The 25260-nt window shown below is 45.2% G+C and overlaps 1 protein-coding gene across 6 annotated transcripts in view; it reads left to right on the top strand.

Moving 5' to 3' along the window:
• The window catches only part of znf827 (zinc finger protein 827), a 244379-nt gene that overhangs the window by 153359 nt on the left and 65760 nt on the right, over nucleotides 1-25260 (top strand). For all 6 annotated transcript variants that reach the window (XR_011940162.1, XM_072496124.1, XM_072496125.1 and 3 more), the window contains exon 7: nucleotides 9751-9808. Coding sequence is in view for 5 of the 6 variants with exons in the window: in XM_072496124.1 (XP_072352225.1) it covers nucleotides 9751-9808 (58 nt within the window). In the remaining variant the exon portion in view is untranslated. The remainder of the gene's footprint in view (nucleotides 1-9750; nucleotides 9809-25260) is intronic.

The raw sequence follows: 25260 nt of genomic DNA, 5'->3' as shown, positions 1-25260 counted from the left end.
GACTAAGACAACCTGTACTTAACTTTGGGCACCCGGCTGAGTTCAGAAAACAGTGGCCACTGTTTAATTCTGGCTCTCTCGGGTTCGAAGGAGTAACTGCAGCTCAGCTGGGCTCATCCGTCTGGTAGCGGGCGTTGAACCTGGACTCGTTTCTGGTGTTGCTGCAATTGCCGATGGCCGTGACCGGGGTAGCAAGGCCAAGAGGGCGCTAAGAGAGAGCGAACATATGGCGAACTCTTCTTCATATACTCGGGGGGGGGTTGCGCTCTTTTGGGCGGTCCTTCGATTTGGGCCTTACTAATTGGGTGATCCCTGACCACTCCATTCGATTCCTTAGTCAATAAGTGGGCGGGGATCTGGATGGCTGGGTGTGTCCCAAGCGGTCACTGACCCCGTTGTTTGCGTTTCCCTTGAACAGGGAGTGGCGCCGAAATGTCTGGGACTATCCCGGTTGCTTGAGTACCAGTCCTTTGACTTGGGGAAGGTGGGCCATCAAATGCTAATCGGCCCCATTAAAATGTCTGGATCTCTTGGTTACGAATATGCATTTCAGGCTCTGAGCCTGCCTGGGTTGAAGGGCTTGGAAGTGTCTCGTCCTCGTGGCTGTCTTGGGTGGGTCCTGGTCTCATGCTGGCTGCCGGGACTTTTATCTTTAGGAATTGGTCACTGTCAGTGGGTTGGTAGGGGGGGGAGAATCTGGGGTTGTTGATTTTTTTTCTCTTCAAGGAAAGGGGCTTGTAAATGGTATTTTGTTTGTATGGATTTATTTATTTTGTGTTTTGTAAAACGAAAACTTTAAATAAAATATTTTCAAAAAGAAAAACCTCCCTGCTCTCATATTTTATGACTCGGCTAATAAAGGCAAGTATCCCATGTGCCTGAACCATCTTATCTACCTGTCCTGCTGCCTTCAGGGATCTTTGGACATGCACCCAAGGTCCCTCTGGTCCTCTGTACTTCCTAGCGTCCTACCGTTCATTGAACATGGAAACGGAAATAATTGTTGATAAGTAACGGAAACGTGGCTCGGGACCAGACTGGGGCCACTGGCAAAATTCCTCACTGAAAATAGGGGGAATTTGCTAATAGTGAATTTAGGGATATGTGCAAAAATATGAATATAATAATGATGAAAAAGGCAGCAGAAAGCTCTTGTGTGTATGAGAAAGGAATCACGCGGTGATAGATGAGTTGCTCCATAAAATTTTGGCAGATCAACCAAGCTGTAAATTAACATCTGCTCTAGCACGGGCTTCATATCAGTTTATTTTTAGGAGGAATCACTGAAATTCCTTCAGTTATGAGTGATCATCCCACAGTTTGGGAGAGAACTATAATCGGTTCCTCTTTTTCAAAGCATTTAAATGCACTGCACACCTCAAAGAATTCTAATAAATTTGGCAGGCATGAGTTGGGGAAAGACTTATGCGAGTTGGAATAAAGCAAAGACTTGGTTTTATTTCTTACCAACTAGCCATCGGAGTTTTGCAGCAAGTACCTTGTGTGTGCATTGCAAGTACGATGCTTGCATGGATTGTTTGGGCCAAATAGCTTGTTTCAAGGCCATATACCGTATGTAAAAGTGGTGCTCCCATGCACCTGCTGCCCTTCTCCTAGATGGTAGTGGTTGTGTGTTTGGAATGTGGGTAGCGTTTAAGCTGCTCCCACCCGTGGTTTCTGACCCTTGCAATTCCTAATCTCCACCCATACTGATTCTACCTCCTGATAATCTGAGCCAAGATCTAATGTCCTTATGTCATCCTTTACTATCAATGTTCCTTTTCAATTCTTTGTCTATTCAAAAATATGTGTATCCTGGAATATTTATTTCTCCACTTTGGGCACCTTCTAACCATGTCTCTAATGGTGGTTAGATCTAATCCATTGGCCTCTAATTGTACAACTAGTTCATATGTCTTATTGCAGATGCTTTACGCATTTTGATAAAGAGCTTCATCGCTGTACTGTTCTTTGCATGGACCTTTGATGCACTGTTACTCAAACCCTCTGTCCCTTCCTGTCCCATTCTGTTGTTCTTTACCCACACCACTATACTGTTTCATTGTCCTAACTTTTCTCTTTGGACTTCTAAATCTTCCTTCCTGCCCCTTTAGATTATTCAGAGCCTTAGTTATAAGATTTACCAGGACACCGATCCCAGACCAGTTTAAGTGCAATCCATTCCAATGGAACAGCTCCTTCTTTCCTGAATACAGGTGCCAGTGACCTATGAATCAAAACCTCTTCTTCCAACACCATTCTTTGAGCCATGCTTTTAATTCTTTCATCTGCTCGCCCAAATGCCAGTTTGCGCATGACACGGGTAACAATCCAAAGAAGATTATCTTGGAGGAGTAAGGATCCAAATTAAAGCACAGATACTCAACCTTCAGCCGAACATCTAAATACCTGCTTTTGGCCCATATCACTTGATATGTTTGCTGAACAAAAATCTTATCTATTTCAGATTTAAAATTAACAACTGATCGAGCTTCAACTGGTGTTTGTGGAAAAGAGTTCCAAACCTCTACTACCCTTTGAGTGAAGAAGTGCTTCCTAACATCTGTCCTGAATGGTCTAGCCCTAATTTTTAGACTAAACTATATTTTAGAATCTCCAACTAGTGGAAATAGTTGATCTTTATCTACCCTGGATTTGGATATATGATTTTCTATGCCATCATCCAAGTCATTAATGAAAGCATGAATAATTGAGGCCCCAACACAGATCCCTGTGGTATACCGCTAGTCACCTCCTGCCAATTAGAATAATTAACCGTTATTCCCACTCTCTGTCGCCTGCCACTCAACCAATTCCCTAACCATAAAAATAATTTGCCCTCCACTCCATTAACCACCTTAGTTAGCAGTCTCTTATGTGGGACTTTATATCAGATGCCTTCTGGAAGTCCAGATAAACGACATCCAGAGACATTCTCCTGTCCACCATCTTAGTCACCTCTTTTTAAAAATTCAGTAAGATTAGTCAGGCATGACCTTCCCTTCACAAATATATGCTGGCTCTCCCTGATTGACCAAAACTTTTCATGGTGTTCAGTTATCCCTTCCTTGATTACAGACTCCAGCAATTTCCCCACCACAGATGTTAGGCTAATCGATCTGTAATTCGCTGGTTTTCCCCTTTCACCCTTCTTAAAAAGTTGAGTAACGTGCAATTTTCCAATCCAGAGGGATTACTACTATTACTACTTTCTTTGATCCCCGATACCTACCTGATTCTATCACAGCCTGCCGTCCCTGATGATGAGTTCTACTTAACCAAAGGGGCCTGACCGCCTCCTGGAACAACCTGTACATGTAACTCTTCCTCCTCCTGATGCTCTGTAATGTCTGCAACCCAAACTCCAGCTCAGCAACTCTGAGCTGAAGTTGCTCATGCAACTGATGCTTACCATTGATATGGATGTCTGGGAATGCAATGAATTCTGCAGATTCCCGCATGTTGCAGTTACGGCATATCATTCTCCCCGCCTGGTTTGTCTAATGTTATTTATTTACTTTACCAGTTAATTATTTACTAGGTTAGACAATTGTTTTGTTCTTTCATGGGATGTGGGTGTTGCTAGCAAGGTCAGCATGTGTTGCTCATCCCCAAGTACCCTTCAGTACGTTCTAAGGAGCCACCTTAAACTGCTGCAAACCATCTGATGCCGGTAAACGTGAACTGCTATGAGGAAGGGAGTCCAGGATTTTGATCTGGTGCTATTGAAGTTACAGTGATGTAGTCCCAAGTCAAAATGGTGTGTGGCCTGTAGGGGAACTTGCACGTAATGGTATTCCCAGGAGTCTGCTGCCCTTGCCTTATTAGTTAACATAGTGGCAAGCTATAATCTCCTAGGTCTGAGACAAAAGAAGATTGCTCACCAGCTGTTGAGGTAAAACAAATAGAGCAGTGATTACAATCGAGCAGTGTTTTTTTGAGATGGATTGATGTTCTCCAGCTACCAACAAATGCTGATTTTTCAACTAAGAGCTTCCATGTCACTGAAGAGACTTCATGCCAATCCACATCCAGCGACCAATTCTGAAAACTACTCTCTTTTTGACAACTGTGAAAAATTACACCATGGCAACTGAGACAATCCACAGCATTCTAAAGCTAGGGTTCCCAAACTGGGGTGCGCAGGGTCTCCAGGGTATCCACGTAGCTGCAGCCACCACGTGACCAGGAAATGCCAGTTTGAAAGGAGCAACCGACCATAGATCGGTATAGTTGAAGAACGAGTCATAGAATAGAATCATAGAAGTTTACAGCGTGGAAACAGGCCCTTCGGTCCAACCAGTCCATGCCGCCCAGTTTTTACCATTAAGCTAGTCCCAGTTGCCGGCACTTGGCCCATAACCCTCTATACCCATCTTACCCATGTAACTATCTAAATGCTTTTTAAAATACACAATTGTACCCGCCTCTACTACTACCTCTGGCAGCCCATTCCAGACACTCACTACCCTCTGAGTGAAGAAATTGCCCCTCTGGGCCCTTCTGAATCTCTCCCCTCTCACCTTAAACCTATGCCCTCTAGTTTTAGACTCCCCTACCTTTGGGAAAAGATGTTGACTATCTACCTTGTCTATGCCCCTCATTATTTTACAGACCTCTATAAGATCACCCCTAAACCTCCTACGCTCCCAGGAAAAAAGTCCCAGTCTATCCAGCCTCTCCTATCAATGTTAACCACAAGTCTTTAGCACTTGCTAACAGCTCAGTCATCACGTGGAAGAATCATCTTCACACTTAGGATATTCTCGACGTGAGCACTAAGCGCATGAACAGTGAAAGATCAAATGGAACACTTGGAGCTGCAATATGAGTAGAAAGGTACAGCAATGAAGTAGGCCAATCAGACTAAGGCCTCTTGCAGAACTGGTTGCTGATACATAGATACATAGAAGATAGGAGCAGGAGGTGGCCTTTTGGCCCTTCGAGCCTGCTCCGCCATTCATCACAATCGTGGCTGATCATCCAACTCAATAGCCTAATCCTGCTTTCTCCCCATAGCCATCCCATTCTTCCCAAGTGCTATATCCAGCCGCCTCTTGAATATATTCAAAGTTTTAGCATCAACTACTCCCTGCGGTAATGAATTCCACAGGCTCACCAATCTTTGTGTGAAGAAATGTCTCCTTATCTCTGTCTGAAATGGTTTACCCTGAATCCTCAGGCTGTGACCCCTGGTTCTGGACACACCTATCATTGGTAGCATCTACCCTGTCTAGTCCTGTTAGAATTTTATAAGTCTCTATGAGATCCCCCCTCATTCTTCTGAACTGCAGCGAGAACAATCCCAACCTAGTCAATCTCTCCTCATATGACAGTCCCGCCATCCCTGGAATTAGTCTGGTAAACCTTCGCTGCACTCCCTCGAGAGCAAGAACATCCTTCCTCAGAGAAGGAGACCAAAACTGCACACAACACTCCAAGTGTGGCCTCACCCAGGCCCTGTACAATTGCAGCAACACATCCCTGCTTCTATACTTGAAACCTCTTGCAATGAAGGCCAACATACCATTAGCCTTCTTTACCACCTGCTGCACCTGCATGCTTACCTTCAGCGAATGGTGCACAAGGACACCCAGGTCCCACTGCACACTCCCCTCTCCCAATTTACAACCATTCAGGTAGTAATCTGCCTTGCTGTTTTTGCTTCCAAAATGAATAACCTCACACTTATCCAAATTATACTGCACCTGCCACTGATTTGCCTACTCGCCCAACCTGTCCAGATCTTGCTGTAGGATCCCTGCATCCTCGGCACAATTCACCCTCCCACCTAACTTGGTATCATCTGCAAACTTTGATATGTTATATTTTGTTCCCTCATCCAAATCATTAATATAAGCTGTGAGTGATCCAAGAAGCTTTTTTCTGGTTGCCCCATTTGATTTATTCAATCTTACTGTTGCTGCGCAGAAAAGCCCGCGGCCAACATCAAGGATAGGTCCTGAAAATGGAGCCGGCGGCGACAAGGGGTTGCAGCGGGGAGAAGCAGTGGTGTGGCTTACAGGCGCCGGGACCTCTGTAATGGAGCAGGGAGGGAGGGATCGGGCGTGAGAGAGAATGGAGTGTGCGCACATCAGGATGAGTGTGCGTTTTAAAAAGTAAATTTACGGGATGTGGGCATCGCTGGCTAGACCAGCATTATTGCCCATCCTTAGTTGCCCTTGAGAAAGTGGTGTTGAGCTGACCTCTTGAAGCGCTGCAATCCATGTAGTGTAGGTGCACCTACAGTACTGTTAGGGAGGAAGTTCCAGGATTTTGATCCAGTTACAGTGAAGAAACAACAATATATTTCCAAGTCGGAGTGGCTTGGAGTGGAACGTCCAGCTGATGGTTTTCCCACATATCTGCTGCCCTTATCCATCAAGAGTAGTAGTGGGATTGGAAGGTGCTGCCTAAGGAATACTGGTGAGTTCCTGCAGTGCATCTTGTAGATGGTACACACTGCCACTGTTTGGCAGTGGTGGAGGGATTGAATGTTTGTGGAAGGGATAGCAATCATGCAGCTGCTTTGTCCTGGAGGGTGTCACACTTCGTAAGTATTGTTGGAGCTCCACTCATCCAGGCAAGTGGAGAGTGTTCCATTATAATCCTGACTTGTGCCTTGTATGTGGTGGACAGATGTTGGGAGCCGGGAGGTCAGTTACTCATTGCATGATCCCTAGCCTTTGACCTTTTCTGGTAACCACAGTATTTATATGGCTTTTTCAGTTCAGGTTTTGGTCAAAGGTAACCCCCAGGATGTTGGTAGTGGGGGATTCAACGATGGTAATGCCATTGGAATGTCAAAGGGCAGTGGTCAGATCCTCTCGTTGGAGATGGTCATTGCCTGACACTGGTGCACTGGTGTGGCGTGAATGTTACTTGCCATTTATCAGCCAAAGCCTGAATAATAACAGGGCTTGCTGCATTTGAACATGGACTGCTTTAGGATCTGAGGAGTTGCAAATGGTACTGAACATTGTGCAATCATCAGCCAACATCACCACTTCTGATCTTACGATGGATAGAACGTTATTGATGAAGCAGCTGAAGATGGTTGGTCCTAGGACACTACTCTGAGAAGCATGTGTCTCCGTGCGTGCGGGTTCTGCTTTCAGACGATGGCGAGGGGGGTCCAAAATAACAAAAAATAAGATTTAATACTTTTTCAATAAGAACATTTTAATTATTACTAAATTACCCACTCCTAAAGTATGTACTACTTCCAGGGGTTAATGCTCTGGGGCCATGAGACGGTAACTTAGCCAGGGGTTATCTGAGGGGGCCATGTAGCAGGCGAATGTATTTGTGAGCGTGTCCCTCTTCCTAATTCTTAATATATGCATAGATATAGCTAGAAAAGACGTGTTTACATTTCATTTCTGTGTTCACACTAATTTTGTGGCAAAAACAGGGTGTTGACATTGAGAATGCTTGAGAGGTCGCTCGGGGTTCCACACCTCAAAGTTTGGGAAACACTGTACTGAAGTAATCAACAACATTGCCAATAAAAACACTTTATTCAAAAAGTGTTCTACTTCAGTACTTTTGAAATGGAGCCACTGTTGTCATGTAGGAAATGCAGTAGCTAATTTGTGCTCAGCAGGTTCCCACAAACTCTTCTCTCTTCGGTGATCACTCGCCAATGCGTATGATTGTCCACCTAGGAAATTCCATGTTACTGGTCATGGGTTCTTGCATGGCTGATGAGCCCAGTTTTGGAGCCGCATCTTTGACTGCACACTTGGCAGGACTTTCCAGGAGGTGGGATTGTTCCTTGCATTCTAGATCGCTGGTATTCCTTTCTCAGGCTTCTTTTCCAGGCCTCCTCTTGCCACCGGGTGTCCTTGAAGAATGATATTCCTTCAATCAGGAGGTTTCTCCAAGTAGGTCCTCTCTGAGCAAGGGTCTCCAAGGCATTGACGTTGATGCTGCATTTCTTAAGGTAAGCATTCAGGGTGTCTTTGAAGCTCTTCCTTTGTCCTGATCTTGTTCAGAAACCTTCATTGAGCTGGGCAAAGAAGATTTGCTTTGGCAGTTGGGTGACGTGGCCGGCCCAGCGGAGTTGGTTTCGGATGATCATGGCCTCGATGCTGGTGCTCTTGGCTCCTTCAAGGATGCTGATGTTGGTTAGCCTGTTCTCCCAACTGATGCGGAGAATCCATCTCGGATAGTGTAAATGTTACCTTCCCAGAACTTTGAGGTGGAACCATCTGTAAGTCCAAGTTTCTCTGTTGATGGAAAGAGGGACTAGATCTTGCCCTGGGGCGGGTTGGTAAATGACTCGAGTCGTCTTGACGTTGAAGCTGAGACCGATTCTTTGGTATGCTTCCGTCAAGGTGTCAAACATGGCTTGGAGATTCTCTTCTGAGTGAGTGGTGACAGCGATGCCATCTGCATACTCAAGTTCCACAAGAAATGTCAATGCTGTTTTCTTCTTGGATTTCAACTGATTAGGTTGAAACGTTTTCCGTCCATCCTGTAGACTATGTCCACTCAACTGGGAAGCTTGCTCTTGACAAGGTGGAGGATGGTGCGATGAAGATGGAGAAAAGGGTGGAGGCGATAACACATCCTTGCTTGACTCCAGCCTTGATATCAAAAGAACAGTACAGCACCGGAACAGGTCCTTCGCCCCTCCAAGTCTGCGGCAATCATGATGCCTGTCTAAACTAAAACCTTCTACAGTTCCTGGGTCCGTATCCGTATATTACCTACTTCCACCACCTCTCCCATCGGGTGAGGACTATGGACATCTTGTAGTGGAGGCGCCTATCAAAGGCTGGCTGTCCAGAGAAATTAATTCTCACAAACAGTCAAGTGCTTATGACCAGGTACAGTAATTTCTCACTTGACATCATAGTTGCATTTCTGGAAAATCTACTTTTAAACGAAACAACATTAGGCGAATCAGATTTTCCTATTAGAACCAATGTATAAATTGGAGTTCGGTCCTTTTGGGCATTTCTCTTCAGGGGAAAAAAATTAAATACTGTACGTGTGCAGTACATTTCTTATAAAAATAACTTTTAAAATAAGATCTATTTGTAAATATAAAATAAATATAAATTTAAGCTATTCACATAAGTTTCACCATTGAACAAACCAACATTGAGAATAGAATTGGTGAACAGTCTGCAGGAGCAGGATGTTAGGATAATATTGGATGGAGAGAGAGACTAAATCAACATAATAGAATCGGTTATTAAAATACTGCACTTTGAATTCAACAGTCACAGAGATTTTAATAAAAAGTGAGACTGAATTCATGAATACGTTAAATTCTCTTGGTTTTGGCTTGCTGACAAATGACAATAGTGAACATTTTGACATTAAAGCAATATATTTTCCTTTTTTTAATCACAAAAAATGTTGACAGAATCAACATTTAAAGTGAGGAATCCCTATAATCTGCCTTGTTTTTTGTGATGTTGATTGAAGGATAAATATTGGCCAGGGCACTGAGGGTAACTCCTGCTCTTCTTCAGAATAGTGCTATGGGATTGTTTGCATCCAACCAAGCAAGACAGATGGGGTCTCATCCAACAGATGGCACCTCCCATGATGCAAGGTGCCATAGTTACTGCATTGAGATGTCAGTCTTGATTTTTGTACTCAAGTTCCTGGAGTGGGGCATGAACCCTGTGACTCAGGCACGAGTGCTATCAACTGAGATACAGCTGACAAACATGTTAAGTGAAATATTAAACCTGTATTTTATTGTTTTGGCTCTGCTTTTTCCTCTTGTAGCAAAAGTAAGCAAAGCACAAGAAGAAGCTAAAGAAATGTCAGATTTGGGTAGTAACAGGTGAGTGTCTTGTTTTAATTTAGGTGTACTTATCTGTATGATAAAATGGATCTTTTCATTTGGATACATGCCTGATCAACGAATCCCCTTCTGTTCTGTACCAGAATCAACAATGTGAAAGTGGTCTCGCTAAAATGGTTGCATATAAGTTTGTGTGATTTAAATAAATTGACTCTGGCTCACTGGTTTACTCTTTGAGGAAAATAAAAGGCAATAGGGGTATAGCTTTTGGAGATGGATAGGATGAGTCCGATTTATTGATGTAAGATATTGTACATTAACTTGTTGAAATCTGCATTATCCTAAATGTAAAGGCTAAGGGAATGTGGGATTTATTTTTGCTTGGTGCTGACTCTTACCATGAGACAGGCAGTGTTATTTCCAAAGAGAATATGCAACATCTTTTGTGGAGCAATGACTATCAATTTATAATATGGTATTTCCTGAAGGATTCGTTTGATCAAATTTAAGGAGCAGAATTTGAAAAAAGATTAAGCCTTGAATGGATCACTAGATGTCAAAAATAATTAAATAAGGTAGAATGATATTATTAACTGAAGATTGGAAGATTTCGCATCAGGATCCTTCAGAGAGATAGCGATATTCTAATTCCATTGCAATCATCATTTTAGCCTTCATTCTTCGTTGGGGATGAAACTAGGGAGATAGTTCTTCATCATCTTTGATCTTTCTTGAACACGTGGAAATCTTTGTCAGTTCTTGAAGTGGATACCAGTATCCTGGGTCTTCTAGCAAAGCATTAGCTCGAAGTAAAACGTATCTGTCAATGACTCAACGCATCTTACAAAAACCATAAACTTCTTTACCATCATTTGGAAAATGCCAACACGCGTAGATATCCCTGGGCTTGTATTAAAATTAAACTCCAGTTCGATGGTTTGTTTAAAGAAGTAGAAATGACTTGGTTTGCAAAAACTTTTCTCTGTATCAATTTGGATGCTACAAAGGTGACCTTGTTAATATTCAACTGGTATCTATTTGTTTGCTATGCTGCACATCCGGCACAACATTTATTCAAAATGGACTACGGGTAGATGGGTGGACCTCGGGCTGCATAATTTGACATTTAAATTGAACCGCATGGCAATAATTATGCAATGTCCAACCAGCATCTAGGACAGAGGCGATACTGATTGCTGCACAGTTAGGCTAGTGCTCCAGGGTCACAGTTGTAATGTCCAATGATTCTAGTAAATGACATGCTTTAAAAAGAGGTGCTAAGAGTTAACTATTAGATGAATTTGGTGAAGAGATTGGGATTAAAATCCTGGAGGAATCTATGTATCAGACAATTTTATTGAGGATCTTGGAGTTAGGCATGTCATCAAATCAAGTGCATTTTTGTTGTGTTGCTGAGTTAGAACATTATAGCGCAGTACGGGCCCTTCGGACCTCGATGTTGCGCCGACCTGTGAAACCTTAAAGCCCATCTACACTATTCCCTTATTGTCCATATGTTTATCCAATGACCATTTGAATGCCCTTAGTGTTGGCGAGTCCACTACTGTTGCAGGCAGGGCATTCCACGCCCTTACTACTCTCTGAGTAAAGAACCTACCTCTGACATCTGTCTTATATCTATCTCCCCTCAATTTAAAGCTATCTATCTCCCCTCAATTTAAAGCTATGTCCCCTCATGCTAGACATCACCATCCGAGGATAAAGGCTCTCAGTGTCCACCCTATCCAATCCTCTGATCATCTTGTATGCCTCAATTAAGTCACCTCTTAACATTCTTCTCTCTAACGAAAACAGCCTCAAGTCCCTCAGCCTTTCCTCATAAGATCTTCCCTCCAAATCAGGGAACATTCTGGTAAATCTCCTCTGCACCCTTTCCAATGCTTCCACATCCTTCCTATAATGCGGCGACCAGAATTGCACGCAATACTCCAAATGCGGCCGCACCAGAGTTTTGTACAGCTGCAACATGACCTCATGGCTCCGAAACTCAATCCTTCTACCAATAAAGCTAACACACTGTACGCCTTCTTAACAACCCTCTCAACCTGGGTGGCAACTTTCAGGTATCTATGTACATGGATACCGAGATCTCTCTGCTCATCCAGACGGCCAAGAATCTTACCATTAGCCCAGTACTCTGTCTTCCTGTTATTCCTTCCAAAATGAATCACCTCACACTTTTCTGCATTAAACTCCATTTGCCACCTCTCAGCCCAGCGCTGCAGCTTATCAATGTCCCTCTGTAACTTGTAACATCCTTCCGCGCTGTCCACAACTCCAACGACTTTAGTGTCATCTGCAAATTTACTCACCCATCCTTCTACGCCCTCCAGGTCATTTATAAAAATGACAAACAGCCTTGGCCCCAAAACAGATCCTTGTGGTACACCACTAGTAACTGGACTCCAGTCTGAACATTTCCCATCAACCACCACCCTTTTGTCTTCTTCAGCTAGCCAATTTCTGATCCAAACTGCTAAATCACCCTGAATCCCATGCCTCTGTATTTTCTGCAGTAGCCTACCGAGGGGTAACTTATCAAACGCTTTACTGAAATCCATATACACCAAATCAACTGCTTTACCCTCATCTACCTGTTCGGTCACCTTCTCAATGAACTCAATAAGGTTTGTGAGGCACGACCTACCCTTCACAAAACCGTGTTGACTATCTCTAATTCCTTTCCAGATGATTATACATCCTATCTCTTATAAATCTTTCCAAGATTTTGCCCACAACAGAAGTAAGGCACACTGGTCTAGTTATCGGGGTTGTCTCTACTCCCCTTCTTGAACAAGGGGACAACATTTGCTATCCTCCAGTCTTCTGGCACTATTCCTGTAGACAAAGTTCTTCACACAAATTGACCGATCACACACTGATGAATGAATATGTAACAAATACTTGGGAGTTATTTTTATTGAAGACTTACAATACTATATACAAATTAAGGAGAGTTCTACATGCACATATTACTAGGGAATCAGCACAGCGCCTATTGTGTCACCGGTTGTATGACATCACTTCAGTGATGATGGACTCTCACTGTTTACATATTCCATTACAACAATGTCACAACATCGTCTTTCTCTTCAAGTCTCACCCTCCCCCTCCTTCCTCACCCCCCTCCCCTTTCTTCTCCCCTCCCCTTTCTTCTCGCCTCCCCTTTCTTCTGCCCTCCTCTTCCTCCCACGGGCAGACAAAAAGTGTAAAAGGCTGAGCTAACCCACCCCGGTTGTTAGTTGGAGGAACACAACAGAATCCCTGACCTCGAAGGGGCCTGTTGCAGGTGAGAGCTTATCCCTGACCCACAGCTCTCTACTCCGAGGGCCTCCATACATCCGCCTCCCCCTGAATGAGGGCCTTTCCACTGAGCCTCTCACACTGCCGTACCTCCACAGCTGTCCCTCTCAACCCCACCAGGATTATGTGCCTGGACCATCTAGAGTCTCACTGGCACATCTCCCGACATTTGCCAAACCCCCCACCACCCCCAAACCTTGCGGTAGGTAACAGGGCTATTGAGTAGATGCATGGGACCCATGTCAGCATCCTCAGACGACACCTCAAAGATGCCAGCCCGCCATGATCTGTAACCAGGTGAGTGATGATCGACTTCACCATGAAGCCTTGCATTGGGGTTCACATCATTGTATCATGTGTGATGTTAACTTTTTAAAAAAATATATATTTTATTCAAAATTTTTGGCCAACCATGACAGTACATTGTGTATCCTTTACACAGTAATATAGCAATATAAATAACAATGGCCAGTTTTAAGCAAGAAATAAATAATATATAAACAACATCAAAATTAAAAAAACAAAACTAAATGGCAACTGCCTTGTCCCAAATAAATACTCTCCAAAAATACAATTTAGCAGTCCAATATACAATTACCTATAACAACAACCTATACATATTATACATATACACTAACACCCCTGAGAGTCCTTCTGGTTCCTCCCCCCCCCCCCCCCCCCCCCCCCCCGGGTTGCTGCTGCTGTCTTCTTCTTTTCCATTCCCTCTATCTTTCTGTGAGGTATTCAACGAACGGTTGCCACCGCCTGGTGAACCCTTGAGCCGATCCCCTTAGGACGAACATAATCCGTTCCAACTTTATAAACCCTGCCATGTCATTTATCCAGGTCTCCACACCCGGGGGCTTGGCTTCCTTCCACATCAACAGTATCCTGCACCGGGCTACTAGGGACGCAAAGGCCAAAACATCAGCCTCTTTCGCCTCCTGCACTCCCGGCTCCTCTGCAACCCCGAATATAGCCAACCCCCAGCTTGGTTTGACCTGGACCCCCACCACCTTCGAAAGCACCTTTGTCACCCCCACCCAAAACCCCTGTAGTGCTGGACATGACCAGAACATGTCGGTGTGATTCGCTGGGCTTCTCGAGCATCTCGCACACCTATCGTCTACTCCAAAAAATTTACTGAGCCGTGCTCCAGTCATATGCGCCCTGTGTAACACCTTAAATTGTATCAGGCTTAGCCTGGCACACGAGGACAATGAGTTTACCCTACTCAGGGCATCAGCCCACAGCCCCTCCTCAATCTCCTCCCCCAGCTCCTCTTCCCATTTCCCTTTCAGCTCATCTCCCATAATCTCCCCCTCGTCCCTCATTTCCCTATATATGTCTGATACCTTACCGTCCCCCACCCATGTCTTTGAGATCACTCTGTCCTGCACCTCCTGTGTCGGGAGCTGCGGGAATTCCCTCACCTGTTGCCTCGCAAAAGCCCTGAGTTGCATATACCGGAATGCATTCCCTTGGGGCAACCCATATTTTTCGGTCAGCGCTCCCAGACTTGCAAACGTCCCATCTACAAACAGATCTCTCAATTGTGTTACTCCTGCTCTTTGCCATGTTCCAAATCCCCCATCCATTCTCCCCGGAGCAAACCTATGATTATTTCTTACCGGGGACCACACCGAGGCTCCCGTCTTACCCCTATGCCGTCTCCACTGCCCCCAGATTTTCAGAGTAGCCACCACCTCGTCCCACCTCGCTTGTGGTGTATTTCTTCGGTGAGAACGGCAACGGCGCCGTCACCATAGCTTGTAGGCTAGTCCCCCTGCAGGACGCCCTCTCCAATCTCTTCCACGCCGCTCCCTCCTCTTCTCCCATCCACTTACATATCATTGAGATATTGGCGGCCCAGTAGTACTCACTTGGGCTCGGTAGTGCCAGCACCCCCCCTATCCCTACTACGCTGCAAAAATCCCCTCCTCACTCGGGGTCTTCCCGGCCCACACACAACTCATGATATTCTTCTCAATCCTTTTGAAAAAAGCCTTCGTGATCACCACCGGGAGGCACTGAAACACAAAAAGGAATCTCGGGAGGACCACCATTTTAACCGCCTGCACCCTCCCTGCCAGTGACAGGGATACCATGACCCATCTCTTGAAGTCCTCCTCCATCTGTTCCACCAACCACGTTAAATTTAACCTATGCAATGTACCCCAATTCTTGGCTATCTGGATCCCCAAGTAGCGAAAGTCCCTTGTTACCTTCCTCAGCGGTAAGTCCTCTATTTCTCTGCTCTGCCCCCCTGGATGCACCACAAACAACTCACTTTTTCCCCCATGTTCAGTTTATATCCTGAAAATTCTCCCAACTCCCCAAGTATCCGCATTATCTCTGGCATCCCCTCCGCCGGGTCCGCCACATACAACAACAAATCGTCCGCATACAGAGATACCCGGTGTTCTTCTCCTCCCCTGAGTACTCCCCTCCACTTCCTGGAACCCCTCAATGCTATTGCCAGGGGCTCAATCGCCAGTGCAAACAATAATGGGGACAGAGGACATCCCTGCCTCGTCCCTCTATGGAGCCGAAAATATGCAGACCCCCGTCCATTCGTGACCACGCTCGCCATCGGGGCCCTATACAGCAGCTGTACCCATCTAATATACTCATCTCCAAAGCCAAATCTCCTCAACACCTCCCACAAATAATCCCACTCCACTCTATCAAATGCTTTCTCGGCATCCATCGCCACCACTATCTCCGCTTCCCCCTCTGGTAGGGGCATCATCATTACCCCTAGCAGCCTCCGTATATTCGTATTCAGCTGTCTCCCCTTCACAAACCCAGTTTGGTCCTCATGGACCACCCCCGGGACACAATCCTCTATCCTCATTGCCATTACCTTGGCCAGAATCTTAGCGTCTACATTCAGGAGGGAAATAGGCCTATAGGACCCGCATTGCAGCGGGTCTTTTTCTTTCTTTAGGATAAGCGATATCGTTGCCTCTGACATAGTCGGGGGCAGCTGTCCCCTTTCCCTCGCCTCATTAAAGGTTCTCATCAGTAGCGGGGCGAGCAAGTCCATGTATTTCCTGTAAAATTCAACTGGGAATCCATCCGGTCCCGGAGCCTTCCCCGCCTGCATGCTCCTAATTCCTTTCACTACTTCCTCCATTTCGATCTGTGCTCCCAGTCCCACCCTCTCCTGCTCCTCCACCTTAGGAAATTCCAGCTGGTCCAGAAAGCACATCATTCTCTCCTTCCCATCCGGGGGCTGAGCTTCATATAATCTTTCATAGAATGCCTTGAACACTCCATTCACTCTCCCCGCTCCATCTCTCCCTCCTCATCCCTCACTCCCCCTATTTCCCTCGCTGCTCCCCTTTTCCTCAATTGGTGGGCCAGCAACCTGCTCGCCTTCTCCCCATATTCGTATTGTACACCCTGTGCCTTCCTCCGCTGTGCCTCTGCAGTACCCGTAGTCAGCAAATCAAATTCTACGTGTAGCCTTTGCCTTTCCCTGTACAGTCCCTCCTCCGGTGCCTCCGCATATTGCCTGTCCACCCTCAGAAGTTCTTGCAGCAACCGCTCCCGTTCCCTACTCTCCTGCTTTCCTTTATGTGCCCTGATTGATATCAGCTCCCCTCTAACCACTGCCTTCAGCGCCTCTCAAACCACTCCCACCTGGACCTCCCCATTATCATTGAGTTCCAAGTACTTTTCAATACACCCCCTCACCCTTAGACACACCCCCTCATCCGACATTAGTCCCATGTCCATTCTCCAGGGTGGACGCCGTTCTTTTTCCTCCCCTATCTCCAAGTCCACCCAATGTGGAGCGTGATCCGAAATAGCTATGGCCGTATACTCCGTCCCCCTCACCTTCGGGATCAGCGCCCTTCCCAAAACAAAAAAGTCTATTCACGAATAAACTTTGTGGACATAGGAGAAAAACGAAAACTCCTTACTCCTCGGTCTACTAAATCTCCATGGGTCTACTCCTCCCATCTGCTCCATAAAGTCTTTAAGCACCTTGGCTGTTGCCGGCCTCCTTCCAGTCCTGGACCTCGATCTGTCCAGCCCTGGTTCCAGCACCGTGTTAAAATCTCCACCCATTACCAACTACCCCACCTCTAGGTCCGGGATACGTCCTAACATGCGCCTGATAAAGTTGGCATCATCCCAGTTCGGGGCATATACGTTCACTAAGACCACCGCCTCACCCTGTAATTTGCCACTCACCATCACGTATCTGCCCCCACTATCCGCCACTACGCCACTATGGTCTTTACCTCAAACATTACCCGCTTCCCCACTAATATGGCCACCCCCCTGTTTTTCGCATCTAGCCCCGAATGAAACACCTGCCCCACCCATCCTTTGCGTAGTCTAACCTGGTCTATCAGTTTCAAATGCGTCTCCTGTAACATAACCACATCTGCCTTAAGTTTCTTTAGGTGTGCGAGTATCCGTGCCCTCTTTATCGGCCCGTTCAGCCCTCTCACATTCCACGTGATCAGCCGGGTTGGGGGGCTCTTTACCCCCCCCCCCCTTGTCGATTAGCCATCCCCTTTTACCCAGCTCCTCACCCGGTTCCCACGCAGCTGTGTCCCCCCCAGGCGGTGCCCCGCCCACCCCACCCCATACCAGCTCCCCCTTCTCCCCAGCAGCAGCAACCCAGTAAATCCCCCCCCCCCCCCCCCCCCCGCTAGATCCCCCACTAGCGTAGTTACACCCCTCATGTTGCTCCCAGAAGTCAGCAAACTCTGGCCGACCTCGGCTTCCCCCCGTGACCTCGGCTCGCACCGTGCGACGCCCCCTCCTTCCTGCTTCCCTATTCCTGCTATAATTATCACAGCGCGGGAACAAAGCCCGCGCTTCCCTTTTGGCCCCGCCCCCAATGGCCAACGCCCCCAACTCCTCCACCTCCCTTCCTCCCTCCCCCACAGCCTGTGGAAGAGAGAAAAGTTACCGGGTCGCAGGATTAACAACATAAAAATCATCTCTCCCCCCTTTTTTCCCCCCCTCTTCACCCCCCATATTCGCCCCACCACTTTGTCTCGAACGTTCTTTTTAAATAACCCACTCATTCCAATTTCTCTTCAACAATAAATGTCCACGCCTCATCCGCCGTTTCAAAGTAGTGGTGCTTCCCTTGATATGTGACCCACAGTCTTGCCGGCTGCAGCATTCCAAATTTGATCTTTTTATGAAGCACCGCCTTGGCCCGATTAAAGCTCGCCCTCCTTCTCGCCACCTCCGCACTCCAGTCTTGATATACGCGGATCACCGCGTTCTCCCATCTACTGCTCCGAGTTTTCTTTGCCCATCTTAGGACCATCTCTCTGTCCTTAAAACGGAGGAATCTCACCACTATGGCTCGAGGAATTTCTCCAGCCCTCGGTCTTCGCGCCATAACTCGATAGGCTCCCTCCACCTCCAGCGGACCCGTCAGGGCCTCCAATCCCATCAACGAGTGCAGCATCGTGCTCACATATGCCCCGACGTCCGCCCCTTCTGCACCTTCAGGAAGACCAAGAATCCTTAAATTCTTCCTCCTCGCATTATTCTCCAGCACCTCCAGCCTTTCCACACATCGTTTATGGTGTGCCTCGTGCATCTCCGTCTTCACCACCAGGCCCTGTATATCGTCCTTGTTCTCGGCAGCCTTTGCCTTCACGACCCGAAGCTCCCGCTCCTGGGTCTTTTGCTCATCTTTTAGCCCTTCAATCGCCTGTAATATCGGGGCCAACAGCTCCTTCTTCATCTCCTTTTTAAGCTCTTCCACGCAGCGTTTCAAAAACTCCTGTTGTTCAGGGCCCCATATTAAACTGCCACCTTCCGACGCCATCTTGGTTTTTGCTTGCCTTCCTTGCCGCTGCTCTAAAGGATCCACTGCAATCCGGCCACTTTCCTCTCCTTTTTCCATCCGTATCCAGGGGGGATTCCCTTCTGGTTTACCGCACAGTGCTTTTAGCCGTTAAAATTGCCGTTGGGGCTCTTATTAAGAGCCCAAAAGTCCGTTCCACCGGGAGCTGCCGAAACGTGCGACTTAGCTGGTCATCGCCGCACCCCGAAGTCTGTGATGTTAACTCTTGTATGAACATTGGAGTTCAATGTTTGGGACTTCAGTCAGTGGCAGTGAACTTAGCTATCCAGATTTCATTAGTACAATTGAGTTGTCAATGAAGGGGGACCCAGAATATCAGGCAGATTATTTCCTCTTGTGGCAAACGAGGCTCAACTGATTAAAATGAAACCTGCAATTAGCAAGACAAGTACAAACCTAAGGGTACACTCATTCTCCCATGTCACAGCCCTACACACTAATTCCTGACAGACAAACATCACATGAAAAGTGGAATAGAAATTCAATAGAGCTTAATTCATTGGTCCTCCCTGCGCTGAATGAGTGTGGGGTTCAGTTCAGTTGTGCTTCTCTAAGTGAGAGGATCTTCATTCCTCATGAGGCTGGGATGCAACCTATTCCTGAGAACCCCAGTCTGCCCTTGCATTGGACCCCACCCAGGAACCTCCCAACTGCCCCCATTGTTGACACTCCATATTCACCTTCTCCCACCCATTTTCCAGTTCTCACTCCGGACAGGCACTCTCTCAGTGGTGATTTGACCACAAGTCCAGCAAGGAGGGCACAGGAAGTGATGCCAGCCTGCAGACCCCCTTCAAGCAAGGGGTGCCCCGAAGTGAAAGGAGGCAAGGCCTGCTCGTGACCCCTCCCCTGCGATTGTGTGACGGAACCTGCCCTGACCCCAAGTTGAACTTATTTGTGTCCCCCACCTCCTCTCCCAGTGCACCCCGAGTAGGGAAGACCCTGGGGAATCATGGCTGCATGAGCACTAACCTCCGATATCCCCCTTTGAGTTGAGGCTGTCAGGTTCATGCTTTTGTAAATTTGTGGTAAATGACGCCGGTGTGATGTCACACCAGTGCCTTCAGCGGTGGATATTTGTTATTTCTTCTCTTAAACTAGTTGCACATGTGTTGTTTAAAAACTCACTAAATAAATGAAGTACGCCTTCGATCTCTGTACCATACTGCCAACTTGTAGGTCTAATTAACTATTTGCTGGGGGGTTTCTGATTTGGCAATTGGTTCAATGTGTCCCATGTAATCATCTGTTCCCTGGTTTTTAACACTTTACAGTTACACCCTTGGATTCTGACAAGTAACCTTTGTAATCTCGGTGACATGCTTGTCACAGAGATTTACGCCATATCATTTGTAATGGCTTTTGGTTTTAATAATAATCTTTATTAGTGTCACAAGTAGGCTTACATTACACTGTAATGGAATGGCTTCCACAATGGCTCACCTCACAAAAAGCTGTGTGTAACCTTGTAATGCAGAACTTGTGCTCTATGTTTGAGTAATTGGCTTGCGTCGGTTTCACCTCCCACATAAAGCAAGCTCCTAGCTTTACTGCGACGCATCAACTTCCAAGACTGTTCCTTTCTTGATTGTAGTATTGAGGAAGACTTGTCTTTTGTGACAATGCCTGTTTCAGTGATTTTAATCTATCACACAACAGAATACCTTTTCCACGCAGTTCACAGTGATGATACTTTCTTGGCAAAGTTGGGTGTATGGGGTATAAAGAAATTGAATGACCTTAGATGTCATTGCAAATCACAGCTTTGAGGTCTAGGCATAGATTGTACTTCTTCTACTGCTTGGATCAGGACATATCCCAAGACTTTCTCTTCTAACTGTTTCCATTAACACATGAAGATCTCTATCATGTTCTTAGTGGTACTCATGACTGCAATGTCATCTGAAACGCATATGCAACCTGGAACATTTTCAGTGATCCTATATAAATTGCTGGATTATTTCTTGGTTTGCAGATAATCTCAATGGTAATCTCTGGAAACATTACCTTCTAAAATGTTGTTCTAAACATAGTTGCTTCTTGTAATCTTTCTGACAAATGCACAGAGCAACAACATGTTTTGTATCTAATTTGGAGAACAACTTTGCTCTGGGCGGCACGGTAGCACAGTGGTTTGCACAGTTGCTTCACAGCTCCAGGGCCCCAGGTTCAATTCCCGACTTGGGTCACTGTCTGTGCGGAGTCAGCACATTCTCCCCGTGTCTGCATGGGTTTCCTCCGGGTGTTCAGATTTCCTCCCACAGTCCAAAGATGTGCAGGTTAGGTGGATTGACCAAGCTAAATTGCCCTCCGTGTCCAAAAAGGTTGGGTTGGGTTACGGGGATAGGATTGAGGTGTGGGCTTAGGTGGGGTGCTCTTTCCAAGGGCCGGTGCAAACTCGATGGGCCGAATGGCCTCCTGCACTGTAAATTCTATGATTCTATGGTTTAATTCTTCCAATGATGGAATTTTTTTGAGCTACCTCTTAAATGCATGATTTTTGATGTCTGTATCCAAACACACCTAGGTTGTATTATTTTCCTTCCGTACGTAAGAGAGCTACACCAGTCAGTGTCGTACTGCACACACAGAATAATGCCATTTCATCTAGCTCAGTCTTTAGCTTTTCCTGGATGTGTACACTGCACTTCCTAGTGGGTGAATTGAAGGAATTGCATCTTCTCTTAAATGCAAACAGCATCACCGTTGAATCTCCCCACCTCATCTAACATGTCTGAGTGCTTCAGCTGTAAATTAAGGAATGACTCGATAGGATCATTTTTAACATTTTCTTCTACCAATGGTACATTGTTAAATGGTCACAATTTTGAGCTCCCAAAATGCCAGCAATCCTGCTACAGCGAACTATTCGTGTCTACCAAGCAGAAAACTTGTGATGACCATGAAATCTTGCCACAGCTGCATTTGGACATTAATATATTGATGCAATGGATTAGTGACCCGTTGTAAGTTGTCAACCTGGCTGTCGTAGGCCATTGGTCAAGATACATATCTTTTAAGATTGTTAATGGCAGAATGTTGACACTAGCTCCGGTGTCTATCTTGGCTTTATGTATGTTTTGCCATTCTTGTTCAGACATATAATGTTGATTGTAGCAAAAGCTTCTAACTGTGTGATCGCATCCACACATCATGCCACATTTACAACGTGGAAACCCTGCTGGCTTTCAAGTTGAACAGTACCTTCCACTTGGTCTGTACTGTTGGTGACCTCATTAACTTTTGGCAGACTCTTTGCTGCCGCCAGTACAATGTACAAACTTTTTATTTGACCAACGCATATTTTAATTTTTGACCGCACTGCCATAGCTAGGTTTTCTGTACTGATGTGCCTTATAGTCTTTCAAACTGCTGCTTTGCAGAGGTCTTGAAATGCCAGACAATTCTGCAGCTGGTGTAGGAGGCCGCACTGCCCAGAGGATTTAATCTGTGTTGGTGTCTAGGTCACTTCACCCATAGTCTTAGCCACACCCAACTCTTGCAAGTATTGTCTTCACTGCCACAATGACTTCATACTGTCTTTCAACTAAGTGTTGATTTAATGCCCTTACTTTTTCTCTCTCTAATTGGTCTCTCTGGAAGGCTTTGATTGGTGCTGAAGAAGAGATCCAAGATTCTGTTCAACAACTGGGCATCAGAGAAATCACAGTTTCTGCCCTTATTATGGTGTAGGCTGATCACTTGACTCCTTGCGCTATTGTTTAATGCCAGTAACTAAAGGGTGGATCTTGAAATTCACCTGTCTTTCAGGTTCAACGATGTGTAAGTCCAAACAACATGATTCCATTCTCTGGTGGAAAAAACGTGAACTCGGATAGGACATGTGTTGCCTTCCAGTTCATGGCGGAACATTTAGTAGTCATTTTTCTAATGCTGCTTGCTTCTCGAGGATTTTTCTGGTTTACTGTGGATTGGGTTTCCTTTGATGCAAATACTAAACAGTATAGCAAAACTGTTGGCCCTGCAACTTGAATCTTCACGCCTAGCCCCAGGCTCTGTGGCACTGTGGCCTGTATCATGCGTTTTTTATTTGACCCTGCCCAGAACACACTTTTTGCTGGCAACCACATCACAAAGCCCACATGACTTTGCAACCTGTCAGCCCGATTCCAAACCAACTTTTGCAGCTCAGTCCTGAACCGACTTATTCTTACTTTCCACCAACCCGGTTATCTACGCGGTCAATTACTTACTGTTTTTTTTAGCATTGCCCTCCAAGGTCACTTCCACTTCTTGGTGCCTCACTGTCTCGCTTCTGGTTTTGCAACAGACTACTTGTGTTGTCCCAATTTATTATTATTATTTGCCTTCTCCCAATCTCCCATGGTCTCTACACTGTAGCAAATCACCAGGATTCAGATCTTCACTGTATTTCAACTTCTGCAATATGGTATTCAGAAATGCACCACTGCCACCGTGTTAGTTACTGGGTTCTTCGCACAAACTTTCTGATCACACACTGATGAATGGTAATGGTAACACATACTTTGGGTTCTTTATATTGAAATCAAACAGTACTCTTAAGTTACAAGAGACCACTATGTGAGCATTTAACTAGGAAATCAATACAACTGCTGTATCACATGCTGTATGACATTTTCTGCAGTGATGATGCATTCTCACTATTTACATATTCTATTAAAGCAATATTGCATCAGGTTTTATAAATCTTTGCAAATTACAGGATTGTAGGGAAAGTTAATGCTTATCCTTAAGATAAAGCAGACAATTAAGAACTGGTGCCCTTATAAAATAAATTAGTGTGCCTTACTCCAAAGTACTATGTATTCTATATTTTATAAGCGGGCATCTACATCATCTGAATAATTTGAGAATTAAATAGAATGGGAAGGACTGCATTGGCTTGACGAAAGTAGCATCTAGCTGGTTTCTGTTCAGAACAATGTTGGTAGGATGTGACCAAGTGAATGAGGTAATCCTTTATGTCAAGCTTGTTAAATAAGTTTTGGTCAAGAGTGGCAAGCTATGGTGGTGGTGCAATACGGTGGAGCCCAATGAAGTATGCCATGGGGTGTTAGGTGGGCAATATTCAAAGCCGAGTTTCTTATCTCAAGTTGTTCTGGCCAGTGTGGTGAATGTAAGAAATTTTCATATTTTATATTTTTTGCAGTAATGTTATTAAAACCAAGGTTAAAATGCATACAGACGGTATGACTGCTAGAGATGTGATTATGGTGTCGTAAAAGTGAGATAATCATTGATTTGCATGTGAAATGTTCTGCTAATGATTTTGAGAGACATTTACTTGTTTACAGAAATCTAGCTAATGGAATTTTGTTTATGTTTGAATATGAAGGGTATTTTGTTGGGTCCTTGCTAAATCAGTCAAGGGACATCTTGTAAGAAAAGACGGAATGCCTTATGCTTTGGGTAAAGATGATATAATTAAGGGGAGGAACCAGGTCTTCTGAAAAGGTTGGTTCTCCCTAGGATTTTAATCTGAGCAGAGGTGTTCCAGCTTTGGTCCTGATAGGTGCTCTCTCCAAAGGTTCAAAAACAAATAGAAACCTGGTTGTTATTTATTCATTGTACCTGTGAACTGTAAAGCTAGTTCTTGCTAATGTAGTTAATTCTGTGTTTAAATTAACATAAAATATACCAATGGGTCAGTGTTATCACTCATGTTGTGCAGTAACATTTCCTCACAGTTTTACCAATTGCAAATAGTTGGGTTCTCGTCCGGGATCCTAACACCAGATATTTACACAAAGGGGGGAAAGCTTAAATAATCATCCAGCCACTCTCACGCACTTCCTCATACCATGATTCAGAATGGTGGAAGCCTCCAAGCACATCAACTATCCAAATTCTCAGCTAAAGTTGATGCATAACTCACAAAGAATCAGAAATGGAAAGAAGTGATCAGATGTGACATCGCCTCAACCAAGCACTGCTTGAATTTGTCTATGCTCTCCAGAAAATATACAAGTGTACAAACAATCAAATTTGATCAATTGCCCTGTGGTATGCAACTTGCCTGCATTTGATTAGCAATCTGGTAAAGCAACTAGATGGAGTAATTGATAGTTTTGATGCTTAATACAGACAAGTTTATGACCGTATTTCAGTGGTTTTCCAGATGTGACTTTCACTTAAGTCTGATCAGGAAATTACTTGATTATGGCCATAATGGGAGGTTTAAGATTTTTCTGCATGGTTCAATTTATAGACAAAGTGCTAACTGAGTCGCATAGACCAGAGGGGCCAAGATTAATCCGTGGCAATTTCATGACACTGTATAGGGAATGGAAAATTGACTGGAGGTTCTACC

The sequence above is a fragment of the Scyliorhinus torazame genome, chromosome 3 (assembly GCF_047496885.1).
Source record: "Scyliorhinus torazame isolate Kashiwa2021f chromosome 3, sScyTor2.1, whole genome shotgun sequence".
Classification (NCBI taxonomy): Eukaryota; Metazoa; Chordata; class Chondrichthyes; order Carcharhiniformes; family Scyliorhinidae; genus Scyliorhinus; species Scyliorhinus torazame.
This window is presented reverse-complemented; position numbering and strand designations above follow the sequence as displayed.